Source organism: Triticum dicoccoides, chromosome 2A (genome assembly GCF_002162155.2).
Source record: "Triticum dicoccoides isolate Atlit2015 ecotype Zavitan chromosome 2A, WEW_v2.0, whole genome shotgun sequence".
Classification (NCBI taxonomy): domain Eukaryota; kingdom Viridiplantae; phylum Streptophyta; class Magnoliopsida; order Poales; family Poaceae; genus Triticum; species Triticum dicoccoides.
In genome coordinates this window covers 720,365,708-720,386,574 of record NC_041382.1, presented here as the reverse complement: position 1 = coordinate 720,386,574, position 20,867 = coordinate 720,365,708, and the positions used below count along the sequence as shown (strand labels likewise).

Genomic DNA, 20,867 nt, shown 5'->3' with positions numbered 1-20,867 from the left:
CGTCGGCACAGTCGCACATACATGGCCATGGAGTTGCACAACCTCGTCCACATAGTCACACATGAGTTTTTATGGGAGGTGCTCATGCCCGGCCACGGAGTTGCACACTCTCGTCGGCATAGTCACATATGCATGGCCACACAGTTACACAATATCGTCTGCATAGTCGCACATGAATTGCTATGGGAGGTGCCCACGTCCGACCACGGAGTTGCACACTCTTGTGTTCATAGTCGCACATGCGTAGCCGTGGAGTTGGGACATTCTTACAGGATAGTCCCTCAAACGCGGTTGTAGAGGCTCACACGCGCGATGACTACCAGGCAGTTGGCCAGGGCACCGGGGCAGCAGATGAAATTGCACATTTCAATTTTAGAGAGTAGTATGGGGTGGTGCCACTAGTGAAAATTGCATGGCCTGGGCAACAAACGAAGTTGCACATCTCACTGGAAGGAGGCAATTTGGGGATGGAGGTACCATAGAGAAAAACTGCATGTCTACGGTGTACAAGAAAAGTTGCACATCCCTGTCAGGTAGTTGCACATCGACGGCTAGTCAGTTACACATAACGGGGACAAAATTGCACAAAAAAAGGTTTGTCAAAACATATCCATGCGGGATCTAGTTTCGAAGAGCACATCACGAGGATTTCAGTGGTGAAAGCGGATCTTAATTTCGATATTTGGTTTAAAAGTTATGACTTTTTTAAGAAACAAAAATTAAAAAACAAACTAGATGGTCAACTTCCTTTAGTGTACAACGGACCACGTACTTACCTTTTCCACCGGCCGCTCCCAAACTCTACCTGGCGTTTTTAATATGCGGCAGTGACTAGACGTCTCGGACAGGGGCCGGCCGCTCGCGAGCGGTACCTAGCGTCCGGCCGCCAGCTAGATTGGTCCAAACAAAAAACAGCCCAAACAACGGAAGACACAGACAAGCAGAGAATCGGGCTGGACGCTCTCCTTAGCAGGCTGAAAACGAGACAGCCAACTCTCCAACACGAATCTTAAAGCAAGAAATAATCATACGGCTGATTATAATAAAAAAGACAGAGATAGAGATATGTATCCTAGCTGGAAAGAGAATCCCGTGACGTCTGCCTTCCCATCTCCTCCGCCGCCGCGGCGGCGCAGCCGGGTGGCAGATAGTACAACGAATACGACACCAACAACCGCTCCTCGCCTGTCGCCACTCCGCTCTCCCCTCCCCTCTTCCTCCCTCCCTCCTCGCCACCGCTCCGCTCCACTCCACACCCCTGTTCCCAGACGCAACCACCGCCGCCGACGACCGACGATGCTTCGCGCCGTCCTCCTCCGCTCAGGTAGATCGCTCCCCTCCCTCCCTTCCTCCCCGTTCTCCACCCCCTGAGGCCGCACGCGGTTCCTGACCCCCTTCCCCGTCGCAGCCTCCGGCCTCCGCCGGTCGCCGATGGCCGCCCCGCTATCCACCGCCGCCGCCTCGTGGCTCGCCGAGGGGACCTCGTCGCCGGTACGCGCACGCCCCTCCCGGAACCCCCAATCTGTCATTCCTATCCGTGTATGCATCATTTCCGCCTGGTGTGACTCACTGCCGCCTCCACGCGCTCGCAGCCCAGGGTGCGCCTACTCATCGGCGGCGACTTCGTCGAGTCGAAGGCCACCGAGCACGTCGACGTCACCAACCCCGTAAGCCATCCTCCCGCCTCTCGGTCCCTCCCAATCGGTCGACCCTCCAGCCGGAGCTGGTCGATTTTATAGCTGTCGAGATGTGATGTGACGCGGGCATTTCCATGTCGCAGGCGACGCAGGAGGTGGTGTCCCGGATCCCGCTCACCACCGCCGACGAGTTCAGGGCCGCGGTGGACGCTGCCAGGACCGCCTTCCCTGGCTGGCGGAACACTCCGGTCACGGCGCGGCAGCGCATCATGTTCAAATACCAGGAGCTCATCCGGGCCAACATGGTAGTATTATTTCTGAACTTATTCCAATGTCCATCAATAGAAACCATCAGTTATTGGTTCCTGCTGCAGTAAATTCTGTGCTTCATTGGTGGTGATTAATTCTGTGCTTATTTGGTGGTGATAAATACTAGGATAAGCTGGCAGAGAACATTACAACCGAGCAGGGAAAGACACTGAAAGATGCTTGGGGTGATGTATTCCGTGGTCTAGGTTAGTTTTCATGTCATTACACTTGTTTTTGGCCTTTTTCTGCTTGCATTGGTTAGATAGTATAATCATCTTAACACCGCAATCGTGTTAGTTGTTGATACACGGGCAACCCGCAAGCTAGTCTGATGAGTTCACTCTCTCTGTTCATGCTTGGAATATGTAATAACACTATTCCGCTAGAAGGTATACAAACCGGTCAGTAAGCAGAATAAATCATCCATATAATAGCAGGTTATCCTCATGTATGCAGTTTAAGACACGGTATTCTATTTTCCACACCTTCTACACTGCAGGACATGTCGATGCCACCAGTATCTTTTATCTGCCCTTAATACGCTTATTCTGTGAAGTGACATTTTCTTCGTAGACGCCTCTTGGTTATATTGGCTATTTAACAAACTGGATGTACGTTTTTTGATTTCAAACTTCTAATCTTGTAGAGGTGGTGGAGCATGCTTGTGGAATGGGGTCACTTCAAATGGGCGAATACGTATCTAATGTTTCTCATGGGATTGACACCTTTAGTATTAGGGAGCCACTCGGCGTATGTGCTGGGATTTGCCCATTCAATTTCCCTGCCATGATTCCCCTATGGGTATGCCCGACTTTCACTGTTTCTTTAACATCAAATTTTGTTCTTATTACTTATCAGGGCTCTAGAGTGCATCCCCTGTACAATTTCCTGGCCTTGTTCTGTCTGTAACTTTGTTTGTTAATGTCTGCTATCATTCTTTGTAATATAAACTCGGGAGAGAAAATTTGATCGTGCGTTTTTTCTTATGTTCTTTGGATGCAGATGTTCCCCATAGCTGTTACTTGTGGGAATACTTTTGTTCTAAAGCCATCAGAAAAGGATCCAGGTGCTTGCTTTTGCCATTGTGTTCTTGCCCAATTTGTTGACTATTTATTGTTGTTGTGGCGTTTACTAACTAAATGCAAAAGTGCATGTGTTCTTGCTTAGCTAACATTTGAAGATTGGTAACGGTGCTGTATTTCTCGCCATGATTATTATGACAAATATACCTTTCGGTCTCATAAGGAATTGGTGCATAATAGTTGCAGCCAAGTTTCACATTTTCATTAGTTGTACAATAGCACTATAAAATATACGTTTTGGACAGGAATACTGTAGGGGAACCCCCTATGGTATGTGTAGTAGATTCTTGTAATATAAAATGTAGGGCTACGCTTGGCATCTCGTTTTTTTTGGAGTTTTAAGAGAATACCGTGGTCTTTTTAGAAAGCATGGTTTTAAATACTTTGATGTGTTTGGCATCAACAAATGTAGCACTTGCATAAACCGTAGTATCTCCAATACCATGTTTTTTTTGCAGTATTTGAAAAAGAGGTCTCAACCTCTTTTTTCTTAACTGACTGCGAAAAACTGTGATTCTTAGGAACTCTAGTATTCGTTGCCCATGCATTGGAATACTGAGGTTTTTAAATTTTTAGGGTTTTGAAAAACTGTGCTGCCAAACTAGGCCTAAACGGCCTAAAATCCTGCTCACAGGGGGCAAAAGGACAAAGATATTGACCAAGAATCCAAAACAGGATATAGAGATGGGCTCAACGCTACTGCATAATTTATATCACATTTGAAACGTGCTTTCCAACTCTGAAAGGAGGGATTTGATCATTTGCCACGTTTTAAAGTACCATGTATCATTGTAAATGGGGGTCCTTTAAAATGCTTTAATTCTCGGCCATTTTGACAGAAAGACTGCACAGGATTAATTTTGAGATTTGATGGTATTATATTTGTGAACAGGGGCTGCTATGATGCTTGCGGAGCTAGCGATGGAGGCTGGTTTACCAAAGGGTGTGTTGAACATTGTTCATGGTACCCATGTACGGCATTCTTAGCTTTTTTTTAGCTTGCCATTGGGTTTGATAATTTGCTTCTCATGTGCTGCTGATGCCTGGTGTTGTTTCATTTTAGAACACATAAAATGATTGATACTTTGTGGGCAAAGCCTATTGTCTTTACTCTTTGGAACACTGGCAAAGCAGCACATCTTGAAACTTCACACTTCCTCTGGAGAATTATCTGCTCATATTGGATACATGAATCTTTTATGCCTTTTCTGGATACATGAATCTATTAGGCCTCTTAGGTTACCTGGTTCTCATTTTGTTTTACTTTATCAGGATGTTGTCAACAATATTTGTGATGACGAGGCTATTAAGGCAGTATCATTTGTTGGTTCCAATACAGTAAGTGGATCAATGATCTCCCTGAACCTTGATTTACGAGTACACTTTCCTGCATCGACCATCTAACTAATATTCTGCTCTTCCGATACGTATCGACATATTTGTTTTCCGCTCTTGGGTCATCAACCAGACCTCACTCTAGAAACAAGGATATCCATGCATTCTCAATCACATGCACACATGACAGATCTTTTTATGTGTTATTATAGTGTTTCAAAACTTAATTAGCTTACTGTGCTGACCAATAAATTCATTTACCAAGATGCAAATAAGAGTTTTTTGTGCCAATACAGGTGTTCTTGCTGTTCATGTATTCGTGTTAATGGCATGTTTTTTTTTTTTCCGCGAATATGCAAAGCTTGCGTATCATTGCATTGATAGAAGAAGCGTGTTAATGGCATGTGTTCTCTTGTATTGAAAGATGTGCAGAAGAAAAGAGAGATGTGCAGTTATAACTTATAAGTTCTATTTTTGATCATTTACATTAGATTTTTAACCCTATTGCTATTGTACTCCTGTTGCTCAGAGCTAGCTAGCAGTTTGCTATCTCTGATCTCTCTCTCCTTCTCAGGCAGGTATGCATATATATTCTAGAGCATCTGCGAGTGGGAAGCGTGTTCAGGTGGGTTTGCTTCTAATCATGACTTCCTGAATAACCTTTTTTCCATGCCTTTTGCATTCTAAGCAGTATAATTCAGAATAACAGTTTCTGTTTCCTTTAGTGTAACATGGGTGCAAAGAATCATGCCATTATCCTTCCTGATGCTGATCGAGATGCCACATTGAATGCCCTTATTGCTGCCGGTTTTGGTGCAGCTGGGCAAAGGTGCATGGCATTGAGCACTGCTGTTTTTGTTGGAGGTTCAGAACCATGGTAGAGTTCTACGACTTCTACCCAAGACAAATTTTTTAGGCTAAAGTTTTTTTTGGGTCAGATTTTGGGGAAGCATTGTCAACCTTATCTTTTGTTTTAGGGAGGATGAACTAGTCAAACGTGCAAGCAACCTTGTAGTTAATTCCGGAACAGCTAATGATGCTGACCTTGGTCCAGTGATCAGTACACAGGTTTGCTTTTTTGAGCACACGTTTTTGTATCCATGTTATTCATATTTTCCCACTTATGGATACATACTGATTTTTTTTTTAAATTGAATATTTGAACTTAGGATCTTTTTTTTTGTCGGAAGATATTCAAACTTTTAAATTGAAGGGGTAAAAGGAGATCTTATGAAGTTTAGATCTCCAAAAGGCTGCTTGATTACCTGTTTAAAATTGGACGATAGAACAGTAGTTACTTATTAACCACTCAAGTTTATTTAGAAGAATTAATCATGAAATGTTGAGTGAGTAATCTTCGTATAGCCTCTGTATGGAGTATGATCCCAGTGAAAAAAAATGCTACACTTGTTTTTAGTGATGATGAACTGTTGACATATGGTATAGCCTTTCTGGAAACATATTAGCTTTTGGGGTTTGACTGTACGTCATGAGCTTTAGATCTACCTTCATAGTCATTGCAATGGTAACTAGTAGTTCCCCTGTCATAATCTCTGCCTGGAGCACATCTATATGCCACTGCTATGTTCGTGATTAACTGAGTTTTTTGTTGTGGGCCTAAGCTACTAGGGCCCACATTTGGACCATAGAAATAAATTATCATAAATATTAGCTTGATAATATAATAGTCAATTTTCTTTTTGGAGGCTTCTCTGTGACCTCAGGATTCATATCACTTACTCCAGTTCACAGATTGTTGACGTTTTGACTCTTTAAAAGTTCTGTCTACCTATATTTTCAAGTATTTGGATTAGAAGTTTAGAACTTAGGAATTATCTTCAAAAGTACTATCATGATATCATAATTTTGTTAGGATTTATATATAGAGAAACAGTGACCAGAGTTGTGGTTTTAGACCATGTCGATGTCCAAAACTTCTGCTTTTGGGGAACTGGAGGGAGTTCTAGATTGGTATTAGAGCCCTTTGTTTTCTTGGTGAATCTTGTGCCCTAACAGTTTGGTATCAATAGGCCAAGGACCGCATCTGCAAGTTAGTCCAAAGTGGCGCTGACAGTGGTGCTCGACTTGTGCTGGATGGAAGGGAGATTGTGGTAATTTTAAGAATTCAGTTGTTGAACTGCCTGTGTGCAATTCCTGTTATGCCTGATAGCTATGCGCTGTGCAGGTTCCTCAATTTGAGGATGGCAACTTTATTGGTCCAACTGTGTTGGCTGATGTTAAAAGTGATATGGAGTGTTACCAGGTATTTTTATAATGTTTACTTTGCATCAGTTTTAACATTATTTTAAAAAAGAGTACCCACCTTTTCCTTCCCAAGATAGAATTGGACGACCATTTGGCTTGTTATATCTGATTGAAACCTGGAAAACTTGAAACAGGAGGAAATTTTTGGTCCAGTTCTTCTCTTGATGAAGGTATAACAAACTTGTTTACTTCTCTTGACACCATTAAATTTTTATTATGCTGATTGTGTTATCAATTAATTGCAGGCAGAGAGCCTAGATGATGCCATACAAATTGTAAACAGAAACAAGTAATTTTTCTCTCTCCTGTGAGCTCATAGGCATTGGTTGCAGTTTAATGATTTACAAATCATCCTCAGGTATGGCAATGGGGCTTCCATCTTTACCACATCTGGTGTCTCAGCAAGGAAATTTCAGACGGACATTGAAGCTGGCCAGGTACTGCATAGCATTTGTGAAGGATTAGTTACCTAATCGTGTAAGCTAGTAGTTGGGTAGTACTCCTACATTACAAGGTCTGAAAACGTTTTGGCGAAAATGTCAAACCTAGTAGTGTATTGTTTCTTTCTAGATATTGGAATATAACCTGAAGGTAAACACATATATATGGGCGCCTGAAATTCAGCATTTTGAAGTTGAAGTTAACATAAACAAGAAGAGTACTGCCCGTATGAATCACAATGTATCGCTTTCCTTTGTAGGTGGGTATCAACGTGCCGATCCCGGTACCCCTGCCGTTCTTCTCCTTCACGGGTAGCAAAGCTTCCTTCGCCGGAGACTTGAATTTCTACGGTGCGCCTGCTAATCATCTCATTTGATCCTTCTTCAGCAGATTACTGACCTACAATACAATCACATCTGGGCATAAGTAATTAACACGGTAAACATGGATGCGCAGGCAAGGCGGGCGTGCAGTTCTTCACCCAGATCAAGACCATCACGCAGCAGTGGAAGGAGTCGTCTCCCCAGCGCGTTTCTCTCTCCATGCCCACCTCGCAGAAGTGAAGTCACCCGAGCTGACTCATGTATGTGGAAATAAACCCAGGCATTGATGTGGAATTTAAGCTTCACAGGAGTTGCCTTTCATTAAGGGTAACTCTTGTGATGTCTTTCATTGTGCTGCCGGTAATAAGAAAATCCCAGATTAGACGACCGAATCACACGCACAGCAGAGCATGTATTTGTACAGGGACCAAATTAATGTGTACATGCAATGGCTCGATATCACATTGTCACTGAACTTGCAGCCAAATCGCCATGTGGGGCATGGCGGCTGGCTATGACTGAGCGGCCTGCCGATCAAAGTTCAAACAGTCGGCGACATCGGCGTCACCGGGGTTTTGAGGCGGCCTAGAAATGAAGCTCTTGCTGGCCTCTACGTGAAATTAGACTTAACCCACACTTTACTTTCCCATTTGATGATCACCCCACCCCTCTCAAGATTGACGGGGCCCTGTAAGTCAGTACCTGTGGCAAATAACCCTGGAGCAAATCATCTAAGACCATGTTTGGTAATCCACCAACTCCCAGAATCTGGAGGAAATTGCAGCTCCGTCATTTTGAACTACAGCTTCACTAGCTTCGGGAGCGGAGTTGTGGAGCAGAGTGACACCGGGCCTAAATCTTGATAGTGTGGCAAATAATCTAAGCGCCTTCTCTGATGATACCTAAACATGGGGTTAACGGAAGATGTTCATGGGCCAAACACCCCTGACCTTTCAGAAAACAATGGAAGAATGTTAATCATGATAGAAAACTTGTGTGTACTAAATCAAACTGAGGCATCCAAAAAATCATGCCCATAACTATTAGTCTATTACAAATACATTGATTTGGATCTAATATCCAAAATAAATAAATAAAGTACCTTTTATGATTAAGAATTACAATATAATCTTTTAAAATTATCTTTGTTATGCTATCAGTCTCCGCAAGACTTTGGTAAAACGACACTGTCACTTTTTCATCCACACGGACTTGATTGCTAATAAAGGTTTTTGAAAGCCCATTCAGTCGTCCATCCAAAAAGATGAAAAACCTTGAGTGATAACGTACTTGGCCAGAGACGATCCACCAAAATTGCGCACTATCAAGTCACAATGTCGATGTAAGATTCCAACTTCACAAATAATCAAACCAGCAAAAACAACTTGACACAATAATATAAACTCATTAGATCTGTATAATCGAATTTGCCAAATAAAATAAAAGAGTAACTTTATTCGCACAAAACTATGATCACCACTAGATGTTGACGAAGAAAACATAACTCTTAAAGATTCGAGGTCCTCCATCTCTCAACGCCGAGATGGCAGAAGGTGAAGGGACAGGAATTTCTCCGGTGGCGGCTGCAGTTCTCTGAGTAAACCCTGACATACGACTTACTCCATCCATCCCAAAATAAGTGATCTGGTTTTAGAAATAATAATGGTAGATAGTGATGTAGAAGGACCTGTGAGTGGAAGCCCAGAATAAGAGTTTTTTTTGGAAGGACAAAATAAGAGCTTTTTTTTTTGAGACAAGGACAGAATAAGAGCTGAAATCAAGAAGACAGAATGAGATTGACCCAATATAAGCCCATCCAGCCTTGAATCCAGGCCGAACCAATAGATTATCTGGGTTTTAGCAGGGCCGACCCACCAAGAAGCCCAGCCCAGTGCACGCATCTCGTCTTAGGGGTAGGTGGTTCCTCCTCCAGGAAGCGGAAGCCCATTCTCGCCACCGAAAGAGGGAGGGAAAGATTGGGGGGAAGCGCCCGGCGAGCCCGCCGAGGAGCGGCGGTTTTCCGGCGGGACCACACACCATGCGTCGGCGATCGCTTCCCGGCGGTTCAGGTTAGCCCGCCGTCGCTCTGCTCTGCTTTCCCCCTTGCTCTGTTTCCCCTCGCGCTGCTCAAGAAACCCCCGCGCGCTGTGCTCTGCTACATTACATACGGAGCAAAAGGTGCCATTTTTGGTCGAGTTCTGTGACATTTCGTGCCTGGAAGAAGTTTCCGCTTAGCAGGATGCTTCGGATTGTGGTAGTGTTGGGCGCTCGCGCTCGGTAATCTAGGTTTTAGGCCGGGAGACTGAATCCACAAATATGTGTTTTTTATTTTGGCGGACGGCCGGGCAAGAAGCATATGTATGTGTGTCTGTGTGTCCTTATGGTCTTGAAATTATGGAGGATGTCATGTACTCAGATCGATGTAGGGTTTCTTCTTGGAAATATATGGATTTCATCTTACATACTTACTGAGGTTATGTGAAGCCATCTTCTTGGACTGATATGTGTGTTCTTTTCATACTTGACTGAGTTGCTGTGAAGCTATGGGGAATCCTGGTAAGCATGAGAAGGATGTCAGCATGAAGGCGATGGTTAAATTTGATGGTGCTCACATCTCACCCAGAAAAAGGCTCAAGAATCAGTCCAAGGTGGCGCCGGAGGAGTTGCAGCCGATCTGGGAGGAGTTCCAGCCGATCTATCTGAATGGGAAGGTTCAGTTTGCAGACTGCCTCCACTGCCACAACCGCCTCGGCTACAATGGGAATATCTTTCTGCGCCGGCATCTGAAAACCTGCCCAGCCAAACCGGAATCGACGTCGGCCGAAGTGACGGAGTGGATGTCGCCACAGGATTCCTGCCTCCCAATTGGTATGTTCATTTTTGCCTATTGAGGCTCCATGCCATTACCTTCTACTTGGCTCAGTGTGTAGACCACACTTTAGTAGTAGTAGATTCCTACTTCCCAAATGGAATGTCCATTTTTGCATATCGAGGTTCCATTCATTACCTAGCTAACGGTGTCCAGTCAACTTTAATAATTGTGATTTGTTAGTTAGCGGTGTGTAGTTTAAGATCCGGATACACAGATATTCCTTTATTAAGATAATTGAACTCTGGCACAAAGTATCTATTCGTATTGTATACAAGGTTTTGGTGAATCAAATTAATCCAGTTTCATCACATGTTTTTGTTGATGAAATTTTTGCAGTGACGATCGACGACATAAGCTCAGTAAGTCCCCTAAAATGGAGGTCAAAAATATGGGAGGGTTTCACACCCATCTTCGTTGAGGGGAAACTGCAGGGTGCAGAATGCATCCATTGCCACAAGCGCCTCAGCAAACACGGAGGCCATCTGAATCGACATGCTCTAGCCTGTTCAAAACGACATGGGCATGACCAAAGTCATCATAAGGGTAACCGTTCTAGTCTACCTAAATTAAAGTCCAGGGTGCGAGACGAGTCTTCGCCTGCCAGGAAAGCTCAAATCACAAAATGCTCTAGCAAGCTCCGCAGGGCTAGCAGCTCCAGTGTCATCACCTATCAGCCCATTCAAGTGGTGGCAGATCTTCTATCCCTACAAGCACCAGGTGGTACAAAATGCTCTAGCAAGCTCCGCAGGGCTAGCAGCTCCAGTGGCATCACCTATCGGCCCATTCAAGTGGTGGCAGATCATCTATCCCTACCAGCACCAGATGGTACAGGGCTGAAGAAACAGAAGACCTCGTCTATGACTAATGCAGCTGCGATAAGCACCAGAAAGTTTGGTCAAGATTCACCTTATCAAGATATCGCCAGATTGATAACTTTGCATGGTTATCCTTTGTCAATTGTAGAGAATGAAGATATGAGAAGAATTTTGAAGAACATCAGTCCCATGACTAACAAAGTCTCTCTTAGTGATATGGAAGAACATTTACTTGCTCTGTTTCAGAAGAAGAAGATAAACGTCAAGGATGAAATTGCACTTACCTCCCAGCGTATCTCACTGTCAGCAAGCATCTGGACTCATGATGGACCTGAGCCGACAGTAAATTACCTCTGTTTGACAGCACATTTTATTACTGAAGACTGGAAAATTCACAGATTAGTAATCAAATTCGGCATGTATTCACCTACTAATTTGGAAAGGATAATACACTGCAAGGAGGCTTGTGTTCCAGAGTCGGAAAGTGGATCATACAATGTCATATGGGATGCAATCAGAGACTGGAATCTTGACCAGAAGATTTTGAGCTTGACTTCAGTTGGTGAAATTAAGAATGATGCAAATACCTTGAAGCTCAAGGAGATGCTCATAAAGAAGAGGTGCCTTCCCATCAGAGGCAAGCTGTACAACATTGCTTGTGTGGATGATATGCTAAACAGTGTTGTTTCTGATGGACGATCATATATACTTTTCCTTGTTGGTGACATAGTAAAGGACTTTTTTGGGGCATGTGCATCTTCATCATCGATGCAACAGCAGCTTCTGGAAGTTATTTCACAGATGAGTTTGAAATGTCCGCAAGAAGATGCCAAGTGGTGGCACAAGTTATATTTTAGGCTTGAAGTTGTGCTGCAATTCAACAAGTTGTTTCCTGCTGCAGAAGTGCTGTCTCCAGAAGATATGACAGCTACTTGGCCTATTTGCAAGATTTTGAGGACATTTTATCGTGTTATCGAAGTAATTTCTAGCCCTAGCTCTCCGACAGCAAATGTATACTTCAGTGAGGTATGGAAAGTGAGGACAGTTCTGCAAGAAGAAGCATCAAACGATCACGCAGAGATTGTGACTCTGGTCATGGAGATGCAGGAAGCGTTCGATGAGTATTGGCAAAACTCATACGTGTGGCTGTCAATACCTGTCGTGTTAGATCCAAGATTCAAGATGAGCTTCATTCAATTTCGCCTGCAACGGGCTTACAGCGCAGACTCGCTGGGCTACTTATCTGAAATACATGATACGGTCCAGGAACTCTTCGATGAATACTACAATGCTACAGAGCAGCTGAGTGGCGTCCGTCTTTTAAGGAGTGCAGCTCTGGATACAGCTGATAATGATCCTTTGGAAGATTGGGATGAGCACCTCAATTGCCAGATGTCTTCAGAACTTGATGACTACCTTGGGGAGGTTCTAGTCCCAAGAAAAGACGATTTTGACATTCTTAAATGGTGGATGGAACACACCACAAAGTACCCCACACTTGCTGCTATTGCCCGGGACGTCTTAGCGATGCCGGCATCTGCTGTTCAATCTGAAGCAGCATTCAGTAGCAGCAGGCCAGTAATTCCAAAGCACCAGAGCACACTGAGCATCGAGACGATTGAAGCACTTGTGTGTAGTCGAGATTGGATGAGATAAATTTGCAACGTCCTATTACTAACACACCTCTCCGTCCTATGATCACCAACCCAGTAGTGCGATGCTGCGGTTGAGTGCAAAAGGGTTTCTGATTGGCAGAATTGATCTTGACTCTGTTTGCTTGTGGGAACAATGCGATGGACTTCCTTGGTTTTGGAAACTACAGCAATACGTAGTGTGCTATGATGGTGGTGCTGAAAGAGTAAGCTTCTTTTAGAACTTTGCATGTTCGTGTTCATCTGTAGTTAGCTGCTAGTAGCTTCGGTAGTTAGGCTGCTTAATCTCATGTTTGCATTAGATGTTACTTTCTTTAATTTATGAAGTTCCATGGCAAGACTGAACTTTTTCGGAAAGGATACCATGTAATTGTTCTCATACTATTTTAAATCCATTTTACGCTTCACATTCTGGTACTTTCATTATCACATCGTTGGTTATAGACTTCCGACAAAATTCTGTCATATATCCTTACTGGAGTGCAGCTGTGTGCTTGGCTCTTCTGAAAATTAGAAATAATGCTCGTTTCGAATGGAAGGGGATTCGTTCCCCTGCTGAACTGGTATGTTTGTTATACGGACTGTGTGTTCCTGAAATAGTTGGAAGGTTTCCATTCGCCGGAGGACAAACAGGCGTTGGTGGATGGAGGTGAGATTCTCCAGGCACTTGTGCCCAGAAGCCGCGAAGCTGCATCAAGCTCTGAAGATGAACAAAAAATTCAGTAAGGGGACCTGGCATCGCCCTGAAGATATCTGCGTGGCTCTTGAAACTAACTCTATCATGGCAAACCGAGGAGGGTTCACGTTCTGTTTTGCGCCTGAGTGACGGTTGCTAGTTTGTGGGATGCTGCTGTGGCCTGCCATGTTCTGTTTTTGGTTTTGGTTCTAGCCTTTTGGGTGCTCCTCATGCTGGTTGTGTTGTTCTTCTTCTCTTCACCCCCACACCACCCGCTCACCTAGTGTGGGGGGAGTATATGAAAAAAAGAGTACAAGTTCTTTTACTAGAAGATTTATAACATAATTAATACTCCCTCCGTTCCAAAATAGATGACTCAACTTTGTACTAACTTTAGCACAAAGTTGGGTCATCTATTTTGGAACGGAGGGAGTACATGAAAGGCTATTTTTCTCTTCCCTGGACAATTTAGTCTTGGAAAGAGTACATTGATCTGCATATCTCTAGCTGCTTTTCACTGGATTTTCCACTGGAAGTCCAAAGTTCACTAATGGTAGGCTGAAAAGGTTGCTTGATGTTGGTCTGCGTGTTCTTTTTGCAGTTTTACATGACTGGTGTATGAGACTTGAAGGCTTCTTAACAAGACCGTAGGAGGGACTGAAATTGCCCATATACGGATGTTCTTAGAGCTAAGAACCTTGCTTTGTTATTTAAGTGAGCATTTGTTAACTGGTGTGCCATTATCACTATTCATGAAAATATAACTTAATGCATTATGCGCATCTGGATGTGCCAATGCAACAATTTTTATGTTGCATGACAGTGCAACCCAACTAAAGTTTGCTAAATCTGAATCTGGTGAGATGTTATGAAGCCAGCCGTTGAGATTTAGCTAACTTTATTTTCTACAACAACAACACTAGTTTCTCTTCATATAACAAAAATCCAGAGGGGCGCAGCGACCATTACCTTTATATAAATCCTTCAATATTGCCAACATCTAATTTAATGAAGGGCGCTTCTATGGGCAATGGGTGCCACGCACTTAGGCTATGCTAGTCTTCTATTAGTTGGGACTCAGGTTATATATTACTCCCTCCATCTTGAATTAGTTGATGCTTAAACGGATGTATATCTCTAGACTAATTCTTAAGCGGAGGAAGTAAGTGCTATACGTGTAAGAAAGGAAGTATCAAACTGTCACATAGGATTTCATAGCAACGGAGAAGTAGCAAATAAGTTCAAGAGTTCAGCAACACACTTAATATAACTAATAGTTTAATTCTGTCTGACAAGATATAATAATACTACGTAACAAAATATAGATCCAAACAGCAATTGCCAACTACTATTACTCTACTGCGATGAAACGATACCAAGCACCACACCCCTATGCGATGAACAAATAACCGTAGCTATTGCCAGAGCTGCCGTCGTAACGAGATTCCAAGGACGCCGTAGTCAAAGTCAGAGTAATGACCTCCGTTGCGGCCGTAGCGATATCCATAGTCCGAGATGCCGCCGTAGCCTCCGCCGCCACCGTAGCGATAGCCAAAGCCGATGCCGTAACCTCCTCCGCCGCTCATGCCATAGTCATAGCCTAAGAGGTAGTAGTAGTAACCTAGGCCGCCGTAGTCATAGCCCGAGATGCCGCGGTAATAACCTCCACGTCCGCCGCCGTAGTCATAGTCTGAGAGGCCGCTGTCATAACCTCCGCCGCCATAGCCGTTGCCATCATAGCCAGAGCTGGTGTCGTAACCTCCGTTGCGGTAGCCGTCGTAAGAGGTGTACGACGAGGCAAAGAGTCGTGCTATGTAGGCTGAGTGGCGAGAGTTGTAGCCGTGCGCTGACGGCGCCGGTGCCGGTGCGGGGGTGGCCTCCTCATGCCGCTCGGACTCATCGTCTACTTGGTCGAGGTCTTGGTCCAACTCGTAGGCTTTCTCGAGGCGGCCTCCGTTGGAGTAGTCAGAGCAGTCGTCTTCGTCTTCCACGGCGTCGGCGTCATCCGCTGCGCCATCACCGGCAGCGTCCGCGGCAACCACCACCTCCGTCGCAGCATCGTCAGGCGCCGGGGCGCAGGCACATACGACAGCCGGCGCCGGTGAAGCCGTCATCTCTTGGTCACCGTCGATGTACACCCAGTCGTCGTCGTCGCCGGCGGCGGCCATGGTGCAGTCGCTCGTCTTCAGATCGATCTGATGGCTCATGGTTCCGCTCAATTTCGTCTTATGTTTGCTTTGGTGGTTTGTGGCGTACGTCGTGCGGGGATATATATATTTGTAGCGCGTGGCTCGATCGATATCTGAATCGAGGTAGGAGTAGGAGCCGTATCCGACGCGGCCCCCGACCGATTAGCAACGAACCCTACCAGATCAGAGTGGAAGGCGGAGAAGGCGTACGTCGTCGATCGGCACAACTCCTGCTCGATCTTTACGCGTACGTGTTCCGAGTCGTACACGCGTAACGCCTGCAACACGTTTTTTTTAGAGATCTCGCAAGCTTTATTAATTCAGAGAGATGTTCATAGGTACACTAGCTGGGTTATGAGGAATACCCAATCACACATGTCTACCTATGCCTAGATTACATGCATACTTTGCGAGATTATGAGCCTCAAAATTGAAGTTTCTACGTTCAAAAATAAACTTGCAGAAAGCAAAACCAGAACTACGAACTGTAATTTCATGTACGATTGCTGAGTTCGCCCCACTTGTTCCATCATTGATGTCATTGACAACTCCCTCACAATCTGAAGCCAGAACCACCTCATGAACATTTAGATCTTCTGCCAAAGCTAATCCCTCTCTGCAAGCAAAGGTTTCCAAAATCGTGGGATCAGTAACACCTCCATAGACCACTGCCGAGGACCCCAGATAGTTGCCCTGCTCATCTCGACATAGTGCAGCCACTGCTCCGCCCCTTCTGCTTCGCGCTACTGCTCCATCCACATTAACTTTGACAGATCCGGATACCGGAGCGAGCCATCGCCTAGTTCCGGCCACCCGTGCTGTCATGGAAACCACCTTGTTAGGCTTAGGTATCTCTTGCAAGTCAGCGAGGAAGTTGTTCACAAAAGAAATAGTTTGGTGTGGCGCTTGAAATATTGCCTCGTACACAACTTTTCGACGTGCATACCAAATAGCCCAAAGTGTGACAGCCATTGATGTAAACTTTGCATGGTCCAACCTGCTGTATTACTCAAACAGCCACCTCTTTGCACTTGGTTCCTCTAGTTCTGGCATTGCCAGCACCACATCTGCATCTGATAGTGCCCACACACACTTTGACATTGTACAGGACATCAAAGCATGGCGCCATGAGTCCTGACACCCGCACAAAGGGCAAGTGTCCTGGGTTGCCATATTTTTGTGGTGTAAGACATCCGTGGTAGGCAGCGAGTGCCGTGCCAAGCGCCAAATAAAAATTTTAATCTTCGAGGGTATAGATATCTTCCATAATGCTGACCAGGCTTTGCCCTCCTCCTCACCTGAAGAAGATCCTGATCTGCCCTCAAGCCATTCCTCGCGCTGCAGTTTTGTGCTTACCATAAATTTGTAAGCCGAACTGACAGAGAACCTTCCTTTTTTTATCAGGGTACCATGCCCAAAAATCCTCAACATTGCGAGTACACACTGGGATTCTCAAAATAGCATCAACATCAAAACGAATAAACCCAGACCTTACCAAGTCCTCGTTCCACCCTCCGGTGGATGGTTGTAGCAGCTCCGCCACTTTCGTCGGCGGGTCTTGCACGAGGGACGTAATGGGCCTTGGTGTGTGTTCTTTTGGTATCCAATTGTCCAGCCAAATATCGGTGGTCTGTCCGTTTCCAATCCTTCTAATGATTCCTTGCTTCATCACATCTCTTCCCTCGATTATTGCTCGCCAAATCTGAGAGGGGCGAGCACCAAGTTGAGCTTCTAACAACGTAGTCTCGGGGAAGTAGCTAGCTTTGAGTATTCTAGCACTCAAAGTAGATGGTTCATTAAAAAGTCTCCAGGCTTGACGGGCCAAAAGAGCAAGATTAAACAACTCTAAATCTCTGAACCCCAATCCTCCCAAGTGTTTAGGCCGCATCATCACATCCCACGTTACCCAAGCCGGCTTCCTTTTGCCCTATTTACAGCCCCACCAAAACTTCCGAATAATAGACTTTATATGCTCACATAAACCTCTTGGTAGCTTAAAGCAAGACATAGAATATACTGGTATGGCCTGAGCTACTGATTTAATTAGAACCTCTTTTCCTCCCGCTGATAAACACTTGCTCATCCATCCTTTTACCTTGTCCCACACACGATCACTTAAGTATTTGAATGTACCATTCTTGGCATGCCCCACATCCGTAGGCATCCCCAAGTATCTATCGCTCAAAGATTCGTTTGGAACATGAAGGAAACCCTTGACCGCAGCACGAACTATCTCCGGGGTTTCCCTACTGAAAAATATAGATGATTTGTCCCTGTTGATTCTTTGTCCCGATGCCATACAATATGACTCCAATAGGTTTGATATCTCCTCTGCTCGATCAACACTTTCCCTGAAAAACAGCAGGCTATCATCCGCGAATAAAAGGTGGTTCACCGACGGGGCCGATGGTGCCACCTTAATGCCGCCGAGCTGGGACGACTGGTTTTGTGATTTGAGTAGGCACGAAAGGCCCTCTACTGCCAACAAGAAAAGGTAAGGAGAGATGGGATCTCCCTGTCGAATGCCACGTGTAGGGTTGAATTCTTCCAACTTTTTTCCATTAAACATCACATAATTAATACTACATGAAAGGCTATTTTTCTCTTCCCTAGACAATTTAGTCTTGGAAAGAGTACATTGATCTGCATATCTCTAGCTGCTTTTCACTGGATTTTCCACTGGAAGTCCAAAGTTCACTAATGGTAGGCTGAAAAGGTTGCTTGATGGTCTGCGTGTTCTTTTTGCAGTTTTACATGACTGGTGTATGAGACTTGAAGGCTTCTTAACAAGACCGTAGGAGGGACTGAAATTGCCCATATACGGATGTTCTTAGAGCTAAGAACCTTGCTTTGTTATTTAAGTGAGCATTTGTTAACTGGTGTGCCATTATCACTATTCATGAAAATATAACTTAATGCATTATGCGCATCTGGATGTGCCAATGCAACAATTTTTATGTTGCATGACAGTGCAACCCAACTAAAGTTTGCTAAATCTGAATCTGGTGAGATGTTATGAAGCCAGCCGTTGAGATTTAGCTAACTTTATTTTCTACAACAACAACACTAGTTTCTCTTCATATAACAAAAATCCAGAGGGGCGCAGCGACCATTACCTTTAGTGATCCAGGAGACGCACGAGGTGAATCTTCTCCGCAGCACGAACTATCTCCGGGGTTTCCCTACTGAAAAATATAGATGATTTGTCCCTGTTGATTCTTTGTCCCGATGCCATACAATATGACTCCAATAGGTTTGATATCTCCTCTGCTCGATCAACACTTGCCCTGAAAAACAGCAGGCTATCATCCGCGAATAAAAGGTGGTTCACCGACGGGGCCGATGGTGCCACCTTAATGCCGCCGAGCTGGGATGACTGGTTTTGTGATTTGAGTGGGCACGAAAGGCCCTCTACTGCCAACAAGAAAAGGTAAGGAGAGATGGGATCTCCCTGTCGAATGCCACGTGTAGGGTTGAATTCTTCCAACTTTTTTCCATTAAACATCACTGAGAAGGATACAGAGCTCACCATGTTCATGATGACAGTAATCCAGGGGGTAGCAAAACCTAGCTTCTCCATGATAGCTCTAAGGTATTCCCATTCAACTCTGTCATAAGCCTTCATCATATCAAGCTTGAGCGCACAAAAGGAATTGCTTTTTGCCCTGTTCCTCTTCACGAAGTGTAGGCACTCATAAGCTGAAATAATATTGTCCGTAATTAGCCTTCCCGGTACAAAGGCGGACTGCTCCTCATAGATTATATCTGGTCAGATGATCTTTAGTCGGTTTGCTAACACTTTTGAGGCAATCTTGTAGAAAACGTTACATAAACTGATAGGGCGGAATTGTGACAGTAACGTGGGATTAGATACCTTAGGGATTAAGACCAGAAGTGTATCGTTAACGCATGATGGGCTCTCCTCCCCACGAACAATGCCTAGGATGGCCCGGGTGACCGCTTCTCCACAAACATCCCAATGGCGTTGAAAGAAATGAGCAGGGAAGCCATTGGGTCCCGGGGACTTAGTAGGGAACATCTGGAACAAGGCCATTTTCACTTCCTTCTCCTCATACGGTGCCATCAAAACTGCGTTCATTGCTGGTGTCACCTTGACCGGGACGTGTTCCAGTACTTCTGCAACTCCCTGTACTCCTTCTGACGTATACAAATTTTTGTAGAAGTCCAGGGCTAGCTGCTGCATCTCCGTCATATCCTCTGTGAGCTCGCCATCAGCCCTTTGCAAGGCTTTTATCAGATTTTTCCTACGCCTCATCGATGCTCGCATATGAAAAAAAAATGAGTATTACGATCTCCAGCGGACAACCATTCAATACGGGACCGCTGCCTCCACATGAGCTCTTCCCGTAAATATAGCTCGATGAGCCTATCGTTAATTTTAATTGCTGCATGAGACGGGCCTGTCCTCGTCGGCTCATTACGTAGCCTGTCAAGTTCTTTCTTGAGGATGCGAATCTCCCCTCGAACACTTCCGAAAGAAGACTTTGCCCATTATCCCAAATTGTTTGCAAGCGCGTCCAGTTTTGATCGAATTTCGTTCGCTGTTAGCTGTCCCCCGGGTTCCCATGCAGTCCGAACTGTTTGCTTCAACTCCGCATGAGTGTCCCACATTACCTCATATCTGAACCTCTTCTCAGTCTTTGCTCCTGGACTGATTGTGGCAAGGTGTACGAGAATGGGCGAGTGATCAGAAGTTGCAGCCGATAGATGCTCAACAGCTGCGTTAGGAAAGAGCGTGCACCACTCGGTCATCCCAAGTGCCCTGTCTAGGCGCACCTTTGTGAACGACCCTCCTGCTACCTTCTTCTCATACGTCCACTTTCTGCCAGTGAAACCGAGGTCTATCAGACCACACACATCCACTGCATCCCTGAATCCTTGGTTCTGGGTTTGACTACAAGTACCAATTCCATCATGCTCGTCATATCTGAGCACTTCATTAAAGTCTCCCAAGCACATCCAAGGCATATTATGGAGAGTGGCCAGATTACACATGGTTGTCCAGGTTTGATGCCGGAGGTGCGTTTGGGCCTCCCCATAGAAACATGAGAGCCTCCACGGTCCCCCCCCAAGCATACTGATTTTGACATCTATATGATACTTAGAGTAACCTAAAATCTCCGTCTTTATTTCATTGTTCCAAAAAATACATAAACCTCCACTCCTACCGGAGGAATCAACAGCAAAAGCATTGTCATAGCCTAAAGTACCCTTGAGATTTTCTGCTCTATCACCGCTAATCTGGGTTTC

At 44.9% G+C, this 20,867-nt stretch overlaps 2 protein-coding genes across 2 annotated transcripts; both read left to right on the top strand.

Annotated features, from left to right (window-relative positions):
* The first annotated feature begins 1,134 nt into the window (after window positions 1–1,134).
* LOC119356582 (methylmalonate-semialdehyde dehydrogenase [acylating], mitochondrial-like) lies at window positions 1,135–7,853 on the top strand. The gene is made up of 19 exons (XM_037623558.1): window positions 1,135–1,324; window positions 1,409–1,491; window positions 1,593–1,667; window positions 1,781–1,942; window positions 2,074–2,152; window positions 2,593–2,747; window positions 2,949–3,012; window positions 3,921–4,000; window positions 4,301–4,366; window positions 4,938–4,988; window positions 5,089–5,240; window positions 5,341–5,431; window positions 6,394–6,474; window positions 6,549–6,626; window positions 6,763–6,798; window positions 6,874–6,917; window positions 6,987–7,065; window positions 7,329–7,419; window positions 7,526–7,853. The coding sequence occupies exons 1-19, from the start codon at window positions 1,297–1,299 to the stop codon at window positions 7,630–7,632; spliced, it is 1,602 nt and encodes a 533-aa protein (XP_037479455.1). The 5' UTR covers window positions 1,135–1,296; the 3' UTR covers window positions 7,633–7,853.
* Window positions 7,854–9,344: 1,491 nt separating this feature from the next.
* LOC119356581 (zinc finger BED domain-containing protein RICESLEEPER 2-like) lies at window positions 9,345–13,138 on the top strand. Its single transcript, XM_037623557.1, has 3 exons — window positions 9,345–9,461; window positions 9,934–10,260; window positions 10,601–13,138. The coding sequence occupies exons 1-3, from the start codon at window positions 9,431–9,433 to the stop codon at window positions 12,733–12,735; spliced, it is 2,493 nt and encodes an 830-aa protein (XP_037479454.1). The 5' UTR covers window positions 9,345–9,430; the 3' UTR covers window positions 12,736–13,138.
* Window positions 13,139–20,867: the final 7,729 nt, after the last annotated feature.

What these genes read in the sequence shown, in the direction of transcription:
- LOC119356582 (XM_037623558.1), top strand. Translation starts at nt 1,297, where the DNA reads ATGCTTCGCGCCGTCCTCCTCCGCTCAG. An exon ending in GTGATATGGAGTGTTACCAG is followed by an intron (nt 6,627 to 6,762) that starts GTATTTTTATAA and finishes AACTTGAAACAG; the next exon opens with GAGGAAATTTTTGGTCCAGT. An exon ending in CGGAGACTTGAATTTCTACG is followed by an intron (nt 7,420 to 7,525) that starts GTGCGCCTGCTA and finishes ATGGATGCGCAG; the next exon opens with GCAAGGCGGGCGTGCAGTTC.
- LOC119356581 (XM_037623557.1), top strand. Translation starts at nt 9,431, where the DNA reads ATGCGTCGGCGATCGCTTCCCGGCGGTTCAG. An exon ending in ATCGCTTCCCGGCGGTTCAG is followed by an intron (nt 9,462 to 9,933) that starts GTTAGCCCGCCG and finishes GTTGCTGTGAAG; the next exon opens with CTATGGGGAATCCTGGTAAG. An exon ending in GGATTCCTGCCTCCCAATTG is followed by an intron (nt 10,261 to 10,600) that starts GTATGTTCATTT and finishes AAATTTTTGCAG; the next exon opens with TGACGATCGACGACATAAGC.